The 18,542-nt window shown below is 33.0% G+C and overlaps 1 protein-coding gene and 1 long non-coding RNA gene across 2 annotated transcripts; one reads left to right on the plus strand and one right to left on the minus strand.

Moving 5' to 3' along the window:
- Positions 1 to 10,764: 10,764 nt before the first annotated feature.
- LOC132272866 (uncharacterized) lies at positions 10,765 to 13,513 on the plus strand. Its single transcript, XM_059773945.1, has 2 exons — positions 10,765 to 11,462; positions 13,390 to 13,513. Exons 1-2 carry the CDS (start codon positions 10,765 to 10,767, stop codon positions 13,511 to 13,513), a joined length of 822 nt encoding a protein of 273 aa, XP_059629928.1.
- Positions 13,514 to 14,587: 1,074 nt separating this feature from the next.
- LOC132274424 (uncharacterized) lies at positions 14,588 to 18,229 on the minus strand. The gene is made up of 3 exons (XR_009470418.1): positions 17,637 to 18,229; positions 15,491 to 15,607; positions 14,588 to 15,104 (listed from the first exon to the last, which is right to left on the minus strand). It is a non-coding gene; the product is annotated as an uncharacterized LOC132274424 (long non-coding RNA).
- Positions 18,230 to 18,542: the final 313 nt, after the last annotated feature.

Genomic DNA, 18,542 nt, shown 5'->3' on the forward strand with positions numbered 1-18,542 from the left:
ATTTGGTGAAAAATTTTATGAACTTTTTTATATAATTAATTTAATTTTATTTTATGAATTTTAGTTATAAATATTTGTGAAGATAATGACTGAAATATGATCTCCCTTTACAGGATTTGAAAGACTAATTGGTAATTTGGGTTGAACTTGAGTCTTGAACAAGTTGAAGGCCCTTATTGTGGATTATAATTTTTACAATTATAGCATCCTACGGACCTTCTATAATTTTACAGTGCTTTCATCACTTCATACTGGTAAGTCATATCTTCACACGCACCCACACACACGCACGCAAGCACACACCCGCACGCATGCGCGCGCACACATTATTTTTCCAGTAGTGGACAAATTAAAATTTTTGATCCACACACACACACACACACACACACATTATTTTTCCATAAGTGGACAAATTAAAGTTTTTGATCTTTATGTTGTCTTTGAAGTTTTTGGCATCCTTTTTTTTTTGTCCACCTCTTGTTGTCTTTAAAGTTGTAAGTTATGTGGTTGGAACATAATCTTTTTGTTGAGTTTGCTGAAATCCATGTGCCACCTCAGCTTTTGGATCAAGCTTATTTTAGGCAAACTATGGGACTTTGACTCAGCCTCTTAGTAAATATGGTGCCCTAACCCCATTTATATGTAATAATCCCTATCATATTTAACTTTGGAGATTCCAAAGACTTTTGCTTTCCCTTCCTGAAAAGCCTGTCAATTCAGTTTTTGAAACATATGTTTTTGTTTAGTTTAGGATTTTGATTGCTTTTGATGAATTTGCATCAAGTATTCATGTACTTGATCTTTCCCTTTTTATCTTTTTTGGTACATCAGGAAATGGATATATTGTTTCTTGTTTCTGTTTGTTGCTTGTATAATGGAAATTTACTCTTTTGGTTTGGATCTTAAGAGACGTTTGAATTAGTAAACAAATTTTTTTTGCTAAAGTGTATCTGGTCTTAAACTAAGGAGATGGCATTTGTGTAAATGACTTGAGTAGTTATATGGAACTCACTTTTTCAGTTGGTAAAATTGACAAGAACATTATTCAGAATTATAAAAATAAATTTCCTATACTTTTTTGACATCCATAACAAAGAATATCTCTTGATTGATTTATTTATGTGTTTATTAGGATTTATTTTTTACAATTGAAGTAATAAATCATACTTGTACTGCTCATACATGTTCATTGGGGATGGAGCAAAACTTGTTCGTGATGCTTTTCAGCTTGCGAAGGAGAAATCTCCTTGTATTATTTTTATAGATGAAATTGATGCTATAGGCACAAAGCGATGAGTGAGGCAATGTGTATATTTTGGTCATTGATATTTATTTGTGTACGTAATTTGAACATTTTCGTTAGATTTTTTCTCAAATATCACCGATTCCATTATAATCTAAAAATAATCACTAATCCAAAATTAAAAATCACATATTCTCAGTAATTCAAATTAATTTTGTCTATCACATAAAGTTTTGTTGATAGGAATATCAAGCTATAAACAAAGGCAGGCATGAGAGAAAAACATATTGGCTAGTGACTGTGAGGCCCAAATTCTTGACCGGAAGGGACGCCCAAGGCCTATGCACTAAAAATAGAGAGGGGGGGGAATAATTTTGGGCCATTTAACTCTTTACCTCAAAAACTGGAAAGTTAGGGCCCATCACTTGTATATTATTGAAGGAATGATGTTGACTTTTACAATTTTTTAGGAATTTTTAGTCCTCCAACTAGGGTCACATATAATTTTTAGTTGAAAATCACTAATTTGCATTTTTATTTCTTGTTTTAAAATGTTGAAAGTATGGGAGTATGGGATCATCGTATGTAGAGGTTTTGATTGATTGTTGTGGAGGAGAAGTTGTAGTTATAGAATTGGTTTTTGAGATTTTATTTAATTTTGTTGCTGATAATAAGTGAGAAAAATGAAAGACTGATTTTAGCTGCTAAAGAATTTTACTAAAAGTCCAGTGGAGTTTTGTTTGTGTTCGAGATAGGCTAATTTTTTTTTTTTTTTTTTGTCAAAAAAATGCGAGTACATTGCTGATATGGACTACTAATATTTGTTGACCAAGGTGTTTATGTGTGCATTATGCCTTGGATATTGGCGGCACAGACATGCCAAAGAGAGAGATGTGTAAGTCCCATTTGTCAAATCATGACATGGGTAAAATTCATTCACATGTCTGTGAATTGGGCTCTATAAATAGACACATGACATATGCACAAAATCATAACATTAGCACTAGTAAGTCTCAGTAGTTGATGTATGGAGCGAAAGTATGTAGAGCAAAAGTACTCGTTAAGAGATGCGTGGATTGAATGACGCCAGGCATGTAATCATCTCCTCCTCCTTCGGGATTTGGTGTGTATTTATTTTTCAATGTGTTAAAGTGTGTATTTATTTTTCCTTCAATAAAATAACTGATTGTGTTTCTACAAATGTACACTGTATGAAGTTGAGAATATGAGAATTGCCTCATAGAAATATAAATGGTTGTGTTGTGCTTGCCGATCTTGCTCTTTCCTTTTTGTGATCAGCATACTGAATTTAAGACTTGTGTGATACAGCTACTTGGATTTTGTACCATGGACAATGAGGTGGTTTTTTGACAAGTGCAGACACTAAGGCTCAAGTTCTAGAAGGTTTATAAATTCTTCAATAGTAGTGCTAGGAAATTGATGATATTTTTGACAAATGGATGTAGTTCCTGTTTTGGAACATTGATGAATGGTGAATTGTTTTGTAACATTAACAAATGTTGATTTTTTTAATTGTAGAATGAATTTTTTTTGTATTGATATACAGATACCATTCATACACAACTTGAAAGAGCCATGATTGAAATAATTTAAAGATTATCCAAATGATAGAATTAATTTATAGGAGGAAACTATAATGATGATACATGGAAAGAAGATTAGTGAATGGTATTAGAATATATATGATGATACATGTTAATATAATGATACATCTTAAAGATAGAATTGACATATGATTTGGCTTTATAGAGAGATGTGTGAAAATCTGTCAATTCATCACATAGTTAAAGGTGCATAAAAACATTAATGCCACTATTATGAAAGATGCCAAACAGAGATGTGTAAGACCCTTTTGTCAAATCATCACATGGGAAAAAGATAGAATTGTGGTAGATGGGCTATATATTAGAAGACATGTGATGACACACATGCCAAAAGATAGAATTGTGATATAAAGAGATATGTGATGTGCTCCTTAATTAGCGATGTGGGGTGTAATACCATTTTCAATTTAAAAAATAAGTGCTTTTTGCGAAGGTACCACTTTTTTTTCCAAAGGTACCACATTTTTTAACTAAAGGTACCACTTTTTGGCATCCAGGTACCATATTTTCTAAACACTCGCTTAACTAACTTGGAAAATATTGTGTTATTCATGGCCCTGATAGAGCTGTTTATTAATCTAATGTGCTCCTTAATTAGCGATGTGGGATGTAATACCATTTTCAATTGCAAAAATAAGTGCCTTTTGCAAAGGTACCACTTTTTTTCCAAAGGTACCACATTTTTTAACTAAAGGTACCACTTTTTGGCGTCTATGTACCATGTTTTCTAAACACTCACTTAGCTAACTTGGAAAATATTGTGTGTCATTCATGGCCCTAATGGAGCTGTTTATTGATATAATGTGCTCCTTAATTAGCGATATAGGGTGTAATACCATTTTCAATTGCAAAAATAAGTGCCTTTTGCGAAAGTACCACTTTTTTTCCAAAGCTACCACATTTTTTAACTAAAGGTACCACTTTTTAGTGTCCAGGTACCATGTTTTCTAAACACTCGCTTAGCTAGCTTGGAGAATATTTTGTGTTATTCATGGCCCTAATGGAGCTGTTTATTGAGCTAATGTGCTCCTTAATTAGTGATGTAGGGTGTAATACCATTTTCAATTGCAAAAATAAATGTTTTTTTTTTGGCGTCCAGGTACCATGTTCTTTAAACACTCGCTTAGTTAGCTTGGAGAATATTTTGTGTTATTCATGACCCTAATGGAGTTGTTTATTGATCTAATGTGCTCCTTAATTAGCGATGTGGGGTGTAATACTATTTTTAATTTAAAAAATAAGTGTCTTTTGCGAAGGTATCACTTTTTTTCCAAAGGTACCACATTTTTTAAGCGAGTGTTTATTTTGTGTTATTCATGGCCCTAATGGAGCCGTTTATTGATCTAATGTGCTCCTTAATTAGCGATGTGGAGTATAATACCACTTTGCAATTGCAAAAATAAGTGCCTTTTGCAAAGGTACAACTTTTTTTTCCAAAGGTACCACGTTTTTGAACTAAAGGTACCACTTTTCGACATCCAGGTACCATGTTGTCTAAACACTCGTTTAGCTAGCTTGGAGAATATTTTGTATTATTCATAGCCCTAATAGCTGTTTATTGATCTAATATGCTCCTTAATTAGCGATGTGGGGTGTAATACTATTTTCAATTGCAAAAATAAGTGCCTTTTGCGAAGGTACCACTTTTTTTCCAAAGGTTCCACATTTTTGAACTAAAGGTACCACTTTTCGGCATCCAAGTACCATATTTTCTAAACACTCGCTTAGCTAACTTGGAGAATATTTTGTGTTATTCATGACCCTAATGGAGTTGTTTATAGATTTAATGTGCAACCTAATTAGCGGTGTGCGGTTTAATACCATTTTCAATTGCAAAAATAAGTCCATTTGGAAAGGCATTCAGGTACCATGTTTTTTAAACACTCGCTTTTTGCAATTGAAAATTGTATTACACTAGGGCCTCTACAGCTGCCTAATCCTTCTCTGTTCCAAGGGAAAACTCTGCATTGGGTTTTCAAGAATGAGTATTGTATGGCTTATTATATTAGGGCATCACTAAATTTTCTTCGACTATTACATGATACCTGAAGGCCAAAAAGTGGCACCTTCAGTTAAAAAACATGGTACCTTGGCAAAAAGGGACTTATCAATTTTCTACTCCAATTGACCATTCATCAATGTTCCAAAATAGGAACTAAATTCATTTGTCAAGAAAATCATCAATTTCCTAGCACTACTGTTGAAAAATTTATAAACCTTCTTATTAAATAGAAGAGCCTAACATGTATTTATTAAACAGAACAACCAAAATCTATTACTTTTCATTAAATCAAAATCATCAAGTTAAGTACCATGTCTACAAAATACTTTAAGTCACCACGAATGTCAAAAAAGTTATCATCCATCCAATCTAATAAAGTTAACAAGAAATAAAAAACTAAATCACTAAATTTAAAGGAAGCAATCATCTTTTGCAAAATAAGAACACAATTATTAAGTTTGAACATTTATTAGCCCCCACTCGTCTATACGAAGTCTTGATTGCAATATTAGCCCCCACTCATCCATACAAAGTCTTGATGGCAAGAATCGATCCTTCAATCACACTGTCAGAAAAAAAAAAAAAAAAAAAAGGTTACTACTACATTTAATTGTATCACATTAACGAAAAAATTAACCAACCTTAAAGAAGTAGGCGAAACGGAAAAGGTGAAGGTACCAAACTGAAAACATGGACAAACTTTAACAATTGCATTATTGAAATAGTTATTCAAAAGTCCCAAACAGCCTTACTGATTAAAATGTTGCGAAATAAAAAATCTATCATACCAACTATTTTGACGTAGTATATGATAATTAAGAAATATTTGTAAGCCAACAATAAGACCAGCAAAATATAGAATGAAACATTTTTTACCAAGCAAATAATAAACTTGTTCATAGTTTCACCATAGCTGAAATGAGGTTTGTAAGAAACATTAAGGGTAAGACTAGGAATATAGCTTAAGTAAGAATGAGACCATATTATCCATGGGTGGTAAAGAATGTTAGAAATACCTGAGTCTAGGGTTAAAACATTATACACATATTAGTTTAGAAAACAAATACTAGCAACAAAAATTGTTCATTTCAATTTTCAGGAATTTTCAACATTAAAAGGCTTATCCAATCTATCCTTTTAAAATTTTAATGCCACCAAATCTCTTGCTCTCACTAAGCTATCAAGCATGTCCACTACAAAAACATATTCTTACTAAGCTTGCCCTACAACAATGAGTGATAAAAAATCATCCATTTAAATGATCCAGTAGAATATGCTACTCCATTTGAAAGAGTCAATGGGACCAATAATTTACTGATTTTGGATTACAATAAATACATGACATTGAAAATATGATACCAAATAACCAAAGTGGTGCTAGATTGTAAAATGGGACAACAGCCCCCTGTTCGAAGAAAATCTGGGTATTCGGACTATCTAATGCTCCTACCATATTTATACGAGTTATGACCGAGGTACTCAAACCTTTCTTGGGCTCATTTGTGGTTAAATTTTGATGACATATTAATATATAATCATACAAGTAAAGAACATTTAGTCCATTTGCACCAAGTCATGGAGGTTCTCCGTAAGGAGAAGCTTTAAGTAAACTTGAAAAAATGCTCTTTCTGTGCAACAAAGTTGTGTTTCTTGGCTTTATCAGATCAGCCGATGGTTTGCAAGCTGATCCTGAAAAAGTAAGAGCTATCCTAAGAAATTTAGGAAGAATCAAGAGAATTTTTGTAATTTTACCGAGATCGTAATAAAATGTTAAAGTGAGAAAAAGTTGCCAAAAGATTTGGAGGGAGTTGGTAGAATTTTAGAGAAACAAATATTCTAAAAAGAACGAAGTATCACAATAAATTTCAGTGGAAGGTACTGACTTTTAAAGATAGAATACGAGGATAGCCGTACTTTGACATAATTGCTGATAATTTAGAGAGAGAATAAAAGAGTGTAGAGAATATCTCAATAGGAAGAGAATAACAGTTTTAGAGAACTTAGAAAACGAAAATGGAAATTTTGGAGAAAGGGGGGAAAAAAAAAATTTAGAGAGAGGTGGTAATGGAGGTGGGGGGGGGGGGTTATGGAAGTGAATTTGATTGTCATGGTGTGAATATGGGATAGACAATGACAGTTATGCAATTAGGTTTCAGTAAGGTTGATTGTGATGAACTGATGGTTATCTACAGATGTCAAAGTGGTGAGTTTTAGTGGAGTTGCTAGCAGACAATTAGGATGGTGGATGGTGGCCATAGTGATGGGGATTCAACCAGAAATGGAGAAGTGATATTCTGGTGGTATAGGTAGTTGTCAAAAATATTGGAAGTGATTAGAGAGTGAGTGATGTGCTAATCAGATATGGCTTTATGCTAAGAAAGTCAACAATGGAAATGGTTTAGCAAGTGGAAAGACTAATAGAAAGCTTTAGCTAGAATAAGAAAGTTTTTTCTATGATTTTAAAAAATTTCTTGGAAGTCTGTGACAGAGTCTTAAGAAATGTAACATGATGTATCTTAGAAAAGGGAAGAAGTAATAAATAGCACATAGTAACATATAAAAGACACATATAATGGAACTGTGACAATAATGAGAAAATTTGGGGGGAAAACAAGTGACTTTCTAATTACTATAACTTTACATCATGGATCAGCATGGAGACGTTATCTTTTGTCTTAGTTATGTATGAACTGAAAATATACATTAAGTTGAAATTACTTAGTACATACCATGTACTGGTGCTATTATTTTGATTAATGGAACTAATGTAGGGACAATCTAATTATAGGTATTGAAATAAATTCTAGAAAATAGAACTAAATATTTGTAATGTAAATTTACTTAAACTAGGAATACAAATGAAGATAAAGCAAAATTTGAAAATTATTAGATACTAAAATGCGAATAATTTCATTACCTAGGCTTTATTATTCATACAGAAGGACAAATTGAAGATGACATTCCTTACAGAATTTAAAACAAGTTACATTAAGTAGGGAAGTGTTTTTTTATGTGCAGTTGACGTATACCTTTAAAACTAAAAAAATTATTATATAAGCCATACATAATTTATAGGATGGAATGAGGGGTGATTAACAAACATGTTCATAGATGGAGTGTGGGGAAATGCAAATATTGAGAAAATGCATGCTAACACAAGAAAGAATAAAATTAGGAATAAATACAATTTTCAGATGGTTTTTCTTTCCTGGCAATGCATTCATGAGAGTTGAGATAGATGAAGCAACACACATTGGGAATAAGATAAAATAAAATTTAAAAAAATGATTAAGTTGGCTACCAATAACTACATATGCAACTAGAAAAAAAAACAATAACTACATACGCGACAAAAGTGACATGGTCCATATTGAAGACAATGCAAAGGGAAGGACAAGATAAAACTTAACATGGATTGAGATAGTAACAAAGGAAAGCAAAGTCACAACACATATTCTGCTACAGATATGCAGGCTTTAGAGTGTGATGACACACAGAAAACAAAGAAGACAACAAGAACTAATATTATTTAATATTATTTTTTTCAGTTTTTCACCATGTTAATTCCATTCTATCACTAAGTTGCCTTTAGGAAAATTATAAATAACATAACAAAGGAAAGCAAATGTACCAGCAAGCATGAGTAAAGACTTCTTAGGTGATGAGTCCACGCAGTATGAGTAGGAATCATGATGCAACTAATAAGCTCCATATGATCAAAGTAGTTTCACGGCTTATTTACCATTAAGCAGTAGTTGCCATGGACTGATATAGATATATATTCAAAACATATAATTTTAAATTTTTAAGCTCATTACATCAGCAAACTATAGAGCATTTCATTTTATTTTTGTCCAAATTTGAAAGTAACCTTACAAATCAACACATAATTTCATTATCACACACATGATCCAAAATCAAAGAGAGATACCATTTTAATGGAAATATAAAAAAATAAGATGTTTGGATACAATTGAAAATCAAATATTGAAATTGAAATTAGGGCAAATAGATTTGTTAATTAATTAAGGTTTGGAGACATTCGCTCATCTCTACCTACAAATCCTTTCAGAAATTTCACTATGTGCCAACACCCAATTTGGCCACTGTGAAATTTTTTCATGTTTTTTATTTATTTATTTATTTATTTATCATCAATGTATATTGCAAAGGGAACCCAATCAACTACGCAATTCACATGCAAAAGAGTACCCAATCAACAATTCAACCATTCAAACCACTGCCAACAACCACCATACACTCAACACTTACCCGAAAAAAATTTAATTGCTTCAAATTTTTTTTTTTATTTGCTGCAAAATCAGTACTTAACCAAATTTTTTTTTTTAATTGCTTCAATTATTATTTATTTTTTTTTAAAAATTTTATTTATTATTATTATTATTATTTGTTTATTATCAAAATCCGCACTTACCCACAACTCGTTGGAGAAGAGCCAGCCGAAATCGCCGGCGAGATAATGAAGCAAAGAACAGCCAGCCAACAAGCTCGCTGGAAGAAAACGGTCAAAAATCACCAGAGAATGGCAACCCACAAGCTCGCCGGAATGACCCTGCCGCGATTAGAGAAGAACCCAGCCGCGACTCACAAGCTCGCCGAAGAAAAACGACGTAGCGAAATCGTTGGAGAACAGAGACGCAAAGAACCCAAATCGTCAGAAAGAACGGCGATTCAGAAACTTGCCGAAAGGAACCCAGCCAGAATCGCTGGAGAAACCGGCGATTCAAAAGCTCACCGGAAAGAACCCGTAACCCAACAGCAATCGCCGGAGAAGAACCAGCCGGAATTGCTGGAGAACAGGGCGATTCACAAACTCGGCGACCCAAACTCGATAAAGAAAAGCAACCCAGAACCATGGCGCAAGAAATCACAGCCACGACACCGTGGAAGATGAGAACAAACCATGAGGGATGGACAAAGGAATTAGGAGTGGAGGTTGGGTTTAGAGAGTTGTGGGGAAAGAGAAGAATCGGTGAGGACAGATGAAAAATTCGGAGGGAGAAGAAGAGTGATTTATTTGGGGTTTGAAACTAGGGCAGAGATATGCGAAAGGTAAAGCTAAAAAGGGCGCTTGATCACCTTAAGGGTATTTTAGGCAACACAGAAAAAAGGGGAAGGGCATTTTAGGTAACACAATTTTTAAACAGTAAAACTCCATGTGCCACCTCAGCAATTTAGTCAAACTCATTTTAAGAAAACTATGGAACTTTGACTCAGCCTCTAGGTAAATATGGTACCCTAACCTCATTTATATGTAATAATCCCTTTTTTTTATTACATGTCAATTTATCTAATATTTAATCTTTCAAAAATTATTTTTCATAATCGAATATCGTACCCTAGAGTCAATCAATTTGTATTTATGTGATGGAAAGATGATGTCATTGATCACCTGAACAAACTGTGTAACCCTCAATCATTTTCAATTCCATATTATTGCTTTGTCAAGTATAATAAGGTTTCAGCAATTATCTTGCCATTTCTTTTCGTTCATGAAAATGGGACCAATCACTCTCATTAAATCAAGGCCGTTAAATATTGAGACCATTCATAGGAGATGGCTGTGCGTTGTTGACTCAAAAACTAATGGTACTCTTCCAATTAAACCTTCCATGTTCAGACCAATCTACCATTTTGCCCTTCTCTTCTCCAAAGATAATTAGTGCGACTAACATATGAAATATATATAATACAAACTCATTTCCGTTATTAAAGGTACAGTAAAGGGCAATTTGATATATAAAAATCCAACCTTATCTCCTATGCTCCTTCCTAAAAACCAATCATCCAAGTCCTCCATCTCCATATTTAATCTTCCCCTCTTCAGCCTTCACCTCCCCAACTCTCATCCATTGAAGGAAAACAAAAAAAGCATGGACAGAGAACAAGAAGAAATGCAATTCCTAGGCCCTTTTGGCATCTGCAGAGAAGCCTACAAGATCATCATCTCATGGAGGAAGATCTTTACCAAAATCACTCTAGCTTTGATCCTCCCACTCTCCTTCATCCTCCTAGCTCACATCAAAGTCTCCGAATTACTCAAATCTAGGATCATACACAACGAAGCCGAATTAATAGACGCACAAGCCGGCACGCAGAGGTACAACAAGCTCTCCAATCTCATACCATCCGAAAGGACCACCTATTGGCTCTTCCAACTTGCATGTACCATCTCACTCTTCATCTTGTCTCATCTCTCCACTTCTGCTGTAGTTTACACCATTGCATGCATTTACACGGCTCGCGAAGTGACCTTCAAGAAGGTCATGAGTGTCGTCCCAAAGGTTTGGAAGAGACTCGTGCTCACTTTCTTGTCCACGTTCTTGGCTTTCTTTGCTTATACCCTAGTTTTCGCAATAATCATAATCGTATGTGCATTCTTATGGGCACACACAGCTGGTACTACTAGTGTTAGTATTAGTCTTAATACCACTCTGGTGATTTTCTCCATTATACTGATCATATATGGTTTAGGGGCTTTGTATATGATCATTATTTGGCAGTTGGCTATCGCGGTGTCTGTGTTAGAAGACTCCTATGGGTTTCAGGCCAACCTCATAAAAGGAAAGAGGCGGGTGGCTTTAATTATCTTTTTGATGTTAAATTTCTCATCCTTTGCTATATATACACCTTTTCAAAAGTTGGTTGTCTATGGAGAGTCCCTAAGTTTGTTGTATAAGGTTGTATTTGGGATGATGTGTTTGTCATTGCAATCCATGTTGTTTCAGCTAGGGCAATTCCAAGATTTTTTTTATTTTTCTTTGATAAGTCAGGCAATTCCAAGTTTTTTTTATTTTTTTGTCGAAAAGCAATTCCAAGTTTGATCAGCTTATACATATGTTTGGTTAAAAAGTTTGTAATAGTTTATTTTTAATTGATGTTTATATAATGAGGGTTGTAATGTATCAATTACAATATTTGTACTTTATTTTACATGGTTTATAAACATTTTCAAATACTTAGATTTGGCCCTTTCATTTTTGTTATTCTCCTCCTAATTGCTGCTTTGTTATATATACATATACACCTTTTGTTGGAAAAGCAAATGAAAGAAAGACACACATACACAACACACATGATCAATTGAAAGTTGAAACTAATTAATAAAATAAAGCCCCCTTCTAATAGAAATGGATAATCCAATATTATGAATGCATTTAGCCAATTGGATTTTGATAATGGGTTAAAGCTCATTATTGTTTAGGTTCTTGCTTGACCAAACTTCTTACTTTCACTCTTATGTATGAGATCAAAAATACAAGGATATAATAATGGAGTATATTTTTGTCTGAAAAAAGTTCGGATCTGTGAGGAGACCACAGTTGCATTATGGAGTAGTTTGACATACAATAAATCACACTTCATGTGATAAATCACATAAAATCATGTGGATTTATCAGACGGTTAGACTCTGCGTCATTACTAGAAAAAAACTAGTGTTTTAAGATAAAATTGTACTTTTTAAGCCGTTCAAATTAATGCACTTAGTTGAAATTTTACATATATAATTAATCTAATTTCAAGTGTTGAACTTTGTATAAATGTGTCTAAATTGAAAAGTCAAGCGCACTCAAATATTTTTGGGATTTTTACCAATACATGGGCTTAAAGCCCAAATACTACAATGTAATGGGAATAAGGTCTTGAAGTTTCAATAATTGGATGGACCACCAAAATATTTCTCTAAAATGGACTTCACTTTATGATTTATACCACACAACAAGCTATATTATTAGTAAAGACCCACAACAATACTTTTTATGTTATAACAACCTTAGAGTTTATACTTTCGAAAAAAAACCTTAGAGTTTAAAATAAATTTGCAAAAGATACTTGAACAACTATTTAATATGAAATTAAAAGTTCACAGTAGATTAATATGGACTTAGAGACTTCTTTGGACAAAAGATCTTATATATAAATTAAATTTAACAAAACAGTATAGGCTCTGATACTAAAATTAAGTTGAACCTAACTAGATAGAAGCATGCAAAAATCATAAAGATAAAATAACAATTAAATCACAGAAATGACTGACGAATCTAATAACACTCTGATAACGCCCTATAGAAACGCCTGAACACTGGCAAAGACGGGCTAACAAGCCAATAATTCGAGTCAACTTATAGAAAAAATTGTTAACTTAAAACTAAGGCTGCTTGTACTGATTGGATTCAAGAAAATTCTAGGATCAACACTGTCTGGCTAAATAAAATCTATATATTTGATCTTTTTGTCGACTGAAATCTTTTACCGAAAGTACTTAGAATACTAAATAAGGATAAGAAATTTTTTGGAATAAAAGCAAACTGGATGATTTATTTTATAAGAAATATATACATGGATACACACTGTTTATACATGGATTCACTCTCACATAATATGTTACAGAAAGAAAACACTCTGAAATAAAGAAAACACACTGGGAACTAAAAGTTGGAATGCTTGAGGGCTTTTGGCTTGATTGCTCTAAAACTCGATGATCATTGCTTGAGCAGAGAGACTCCCTTTATAGGAAATGAGGGAGATGAATCTTTGGCTGAGATTGAAGATATTGCATGGACGGTGGAGATTCAAGATGCTTTAGAGATAAGATGGCTTGAATTATTGCTGAACTATTGACGTCGACTTTTGGAGAGTCTTATTAACCTTTACTGTTGAGAATCTACTTTTGGTAGATCTGTTTTTATCTGTACATTGTTAAAATTCTACTTTTTCTTCGATACTGAAGCTGCTTTTATCTGTACACTATGGCGAATTTGTTTTTTCTCTAAAAATCTTGCATATTGGACAAATTTCTGTCAATAGTGCTATCTGTTGGACTGTCATTTCTTTCTTTTTCGTGCTTGCAGACCAAATAAGCATCAGTGCTGTCTGGTGATCTACTTTCTTCATTTCTGTAGCCAAGATCAAATTGTTCCAACAACATCTTTTCTTCATTTATTATTTCTTTATCTTCTGGAGATATCTCAATCTCTAGAGGAGACTTAATGATATGAGGAATTCTTACTTTGACAAAAATTTCCATGTAATTGATATTATGGTCGTAGAGTCTAAACCCAGGATTGTAGCTTGGGTTAACTTGACGATAGGCTTTATAGTACAACAAATGGTTAAAGATAGTTGGTTCTATCTCATTACGAAAGTTATTTACAAAATCACACTACAACAAATTAGGGTTCTTGCCACAAGACACATCGTGGCAAAAACCTTCAAATTTCGTGGCGAAAGCCTTTTACCACAAGACACTTCGTGGCAATAACCTTCAAATTTCGTGGCAAAAGCCTTTTAGCCACAAGAAATAGCTCGTGGCTCAGTCGTGGACGTAGCTCCGTCACAAATTGCAAATAACCACGAATAAAAATTTTCGTGGCAAAATGTGAAACTTTTGCCATAAAATTTGAACTCGTGGTAAAATACCTCCTATTCCCACAAGCTATTTCGTAGCTAAATAACAATACTTTCGTAGCAATTAGCAATCTCGATATAGGAATTAATCGTGGCTAATTCAATACTTTTGCAATGAAAATATGTATCGTGACTAATTTAACCTTTTTCCCACGGAGTTCATTCATGGCTATAAATCTAATTGCCCACGAATCTATGTCGTGACAAATATCCAAAAAGGCCACAGAGTTCATTCGTGGCTATAAATCTAATTGCCCACGAATACATCTCGTGGCAACTATTCAAAATAGGCCATGGAGTTTATCCGTGGCTATTCTATTATTAATAAAATAAAATTTAATTTAATAACCAAAAATATATATTGTGGCAAATACCAAAAATAAGCCACATATTTATCGTGACACGATAAGAATTTGTGGCAAACCTATAAATTATTAACATTATAAACAAAAGAAACATTATAAAAAAAAATAATAATAAAAAAAAATAAATTATCACATCAACACGATTATGCAAACAAATAAATACTTGATATTGTATAAGTTACACCAACCAAAAAATGTATTGTTTACAACACATAATAAAGCCCATCGTGTAAAAAAATGAGTCTTAGCATCTAAAACAATTTTAACTCCAATAATTTGGATCAAAACAAGCTAGTATCTTAAATAAAATGTTTCAAGATCCTAGACAAAAATGAGATATAGATTCCTAAACAAATGGTTCAAAGACTTGGACATACACTATTTAAACTATTTTAAACAAAAAGAGCTTGAAGTCTTATTGCATGAGCCCATCCAAAAATCTGCAAAACAAACAATGAATAAATACAATTAGTACCTATGTCAAAAAAAAAAAAAAAAAAAAAAAAAAAAAAATCTACAAAAAAGTTATGCTGCTACAAAATTCATTTAGGATTCTGAATACTTTTCTAAGAGAGAAATGAAAAAATGTTGGTAGAGTTTGAGAGAACCAAATTAATAAAATCAAATACTTAAGTAGATACTAATTCTTCCTATATTTCTTTATTTTTCTGTCTTTATATTTCCATGGAGGTTTTTGCCCACTAAGATCAACTAATGACCTTGAATTGCTGCATTTCACAAATCTTCTCCTACTTTTCTTCTCCCACCTCACCCTCAAAGAAACAAAAATAAGAAGAGATAGACAATGGCACATATATCAACTCACCTTACAAGTAAGTTCTCCTTGAAAGCTTAAGCCTCCAGCAACCAAAAAGTTTCCACTCACTGCTAGCGTGCTGATCTACCTTTGTGTAAAGTCTTCTAACAAGCTTCCCGCATGTCTCTAGATGACAAATTATTAGAAATAATTAGCCGACCAGAACATTAACGCAAAAATAAAATAAAAAATAAAAAATGAAGGAAGTAGAAGAAAATTGGGGGAATATAAATAAGACCTCTTTTCATGAGAAACAAACATAAAGATGGGGTAAAGTCATTCTCAAAGCCTCAAACTGAACAAGAAATATGACCCATTTTTTGGACAACTGCAAATAATCTACACTTTACATAGGAGTTGAAATTAATTAAGGCAAAAAAAAAGGCTATTAAACACATGAAAAAGGACACTCTTCTAAGAAAGAAGTATCTATATCAAACTCATGAAAAGAAGAAAAAAAAACTACTAAGCTTTTGAAACTTCAAGAGGACAATGGAGAAATTAAGACAAAATCATTAACAAAGAAGAAATGCACATGCTTGAAACCCGTCCTCCAAAGTTCTTCACCCAACCTAGTATGCCTAGTAATTAACCCTCACAAAAGCTGAACAACATGAGAAAACTTCCTAATTCAATTCGTTTATGCAAATCAAAACAATTTTCTTCTCATAATCAACACTTAAAACCTGCAATTAATTTCAACCTAAGAAAGTAGACAATTAAATTAATAAATAAATTATCAACAAATTAATATAATTAATTAATTAGTTGGGATTAAATTCAAAGTGTGTGTATGTATATATATATATATACACCTGGGTGATCATATAAGAAGCTTTGCTCCAACGAAATGCAAAATATCTGAGAATACAGGTTTGGAATTCCTCCACCAACTTGACATACAGTGACTCAGCATTTTTCTCCTTAGCAAAATACTCATACATTTTTTCTTCGCGGTCTTTGGTTTTCCTCAAATATTCATTAGCTAACTTGCATAATTGGGGACACTCACTTGCATCTTTAAACCCTATTTGCCTAACTACACAAAGTATATATATATATAACAAATAATTAAATATTTTATAAAACAAAATTAAGATTTTGAGAATTATATATGTATATACCATTTAACAGTTACCAAGTGGTTAATATCTATGTGTGTGTGTGTGTGTGTGTGTGTGGTAAAGCAGATATATATACTGACCAACATAATGAGAAAAAGTTTCATGTTTTCCTCATGAGAAGAGCCTGTTCTCTCAAATCGCGGACTAATATAGTTTTCTTTCGAGAATTTAGACTTTTTCCAGTAAAAATGAATAGCAGCGCCGGTGAAGATGAATCCCATTGAGGTTGCAGCAAGGATGTGTGCAAGAATGTTAACCTTGCCATATCCATCAGATTAAACATAAATATTTAAGAGTTTAATTAGAGACCTTTCTCAGATGATCGGAAAGGAGGAGGACAGAGAGAGTGTGTGTTAACTTTCTGCATGATGTTGTTTTATCCAAAGAAGAGTTAGGAAGGAAGGTTGCAGCTCCAAAATATATTTGATTGAGCTCAGAGGAGACTTTCTCTAACCAATTGAAGAAGAAAAAAATGAATTATGGAGTAATTTATAAGATACCTACTTGTTAATTGCTTTTTCCAATGTAAATGGAAGCTTTGCACATGCCTCAATTAGAACCGTATGAACAAATATCCCATTTTCTCTAACCTACTAATTCAATTCGTTTCTCTAATCAAAACAACCGTATGAACAAATATCCCATTTTCTTCCCTTTTATTACATTTTCCCAACATCCAAACTGGAAGTCAAGAACAATTCAAAAATCAAACAATCTATCCAAAATAGTCAACATTCTATTTAGTATTTTCTTCTATGTTCCTACAATTTTCTCAATGCCAGAAGAAAAATTAGGAATGACCAAGGAAACATCTAAAACACAATCCCATCAAAACGACAAAGCATCCGAATTGAAATTTTCTATTCCTACATATTTCAGAAACCAATCAGATTGTAACAAGCTATTCAGAAAGGTGTACAATCTAAAGCATATAAATTTTATAAAATCTGCAATAAGAAATGAACAAACGCATAAATATGGAAATGCCTATGCTATACATATATATATATATGAAAAATCAGAAAGAAAACCTGCTCAACTTCGTCCAACCATCTAAGCTCGGCTTGAATCTTGTTGCTGAACACATTGTACAACAGGGTCGGGTAGAATAGGATCCGAGCCCCCGCTCCAACTAATGCTCTCTTCGCATCGACCTGAACAATCTGTCCTCCTCCACCAACACGATCTTGATCGTATTTTACATCATCGTCCAACTCTTCGATCTTCATGTCACCACTCGCAACCAGAATTCGAACAAAACCAATCGATATTATAGAATGGTATAACAAGCTGTGGATTCAAATTTGTTACCCAATGGAGTGAAATCTACACCAATTGAAAGAGGAAAAGATGGATTCGAATGTAAGGACATGGAAATTCGGCATTTTTTGTGATTATTCGCAGAGAAATGGACACTCCATTCACTTCGATTCTCAGTATCTACGCTGAATAAGGTGAGAGAATGTTAGGGCTTGGGTTGGAAAAAGTAAAGAAAGACCGATCAAGTGGGCGACTATTTGACCATCTTTCTATTCTTCGTCTGCGTCCTTTTACCCATTGCAGCACATTAACAAAGACTTCCCAGACCATTTCGTGTTTGAATTGAGAGAGGGAGATAAAATATCTTTGGGCGGCAATCCAAAATAATTGAGCTGGGCAAATCAATTTTTTTGGGTGAAAATAAATACTATACTTAAATAAAACACTTTCTACATCCCATTGCTCTAATAAATAAATAATTATCATTTGAAAATTATCTTGTTATATTTTTTTAAGATATACAATTACTCCATTAATTGTCATGTGACAATTTTTACTCAAAACAAAGTTGATAACATACCACTCAAATTTGAACCTTTTTTTTTTTTTTTTTTTGGTCAACTATACTAGTGTCAAGTCTCTTAGAATTATTCTTTTAAAAAAAAAAAAAAAAATCT

This window comes from Cornus florida, unplaced genomic scaffold (genome assembly GCF_030987335.1).
Source record: "Cornus florida cultivar Cherokee Brave unplaced genomic scaffold, ASM3098733v1 CherokeeBrave_3.0.0_Hap2_Chr09, whole genome shotgun sequence".
NCBI classification, from domain to species: Eukaryota; Viridiplantae; Streptophyta; class Magnoliopsida; order Cornales; family Cornaceae; genus Cornus; species Cornus florida.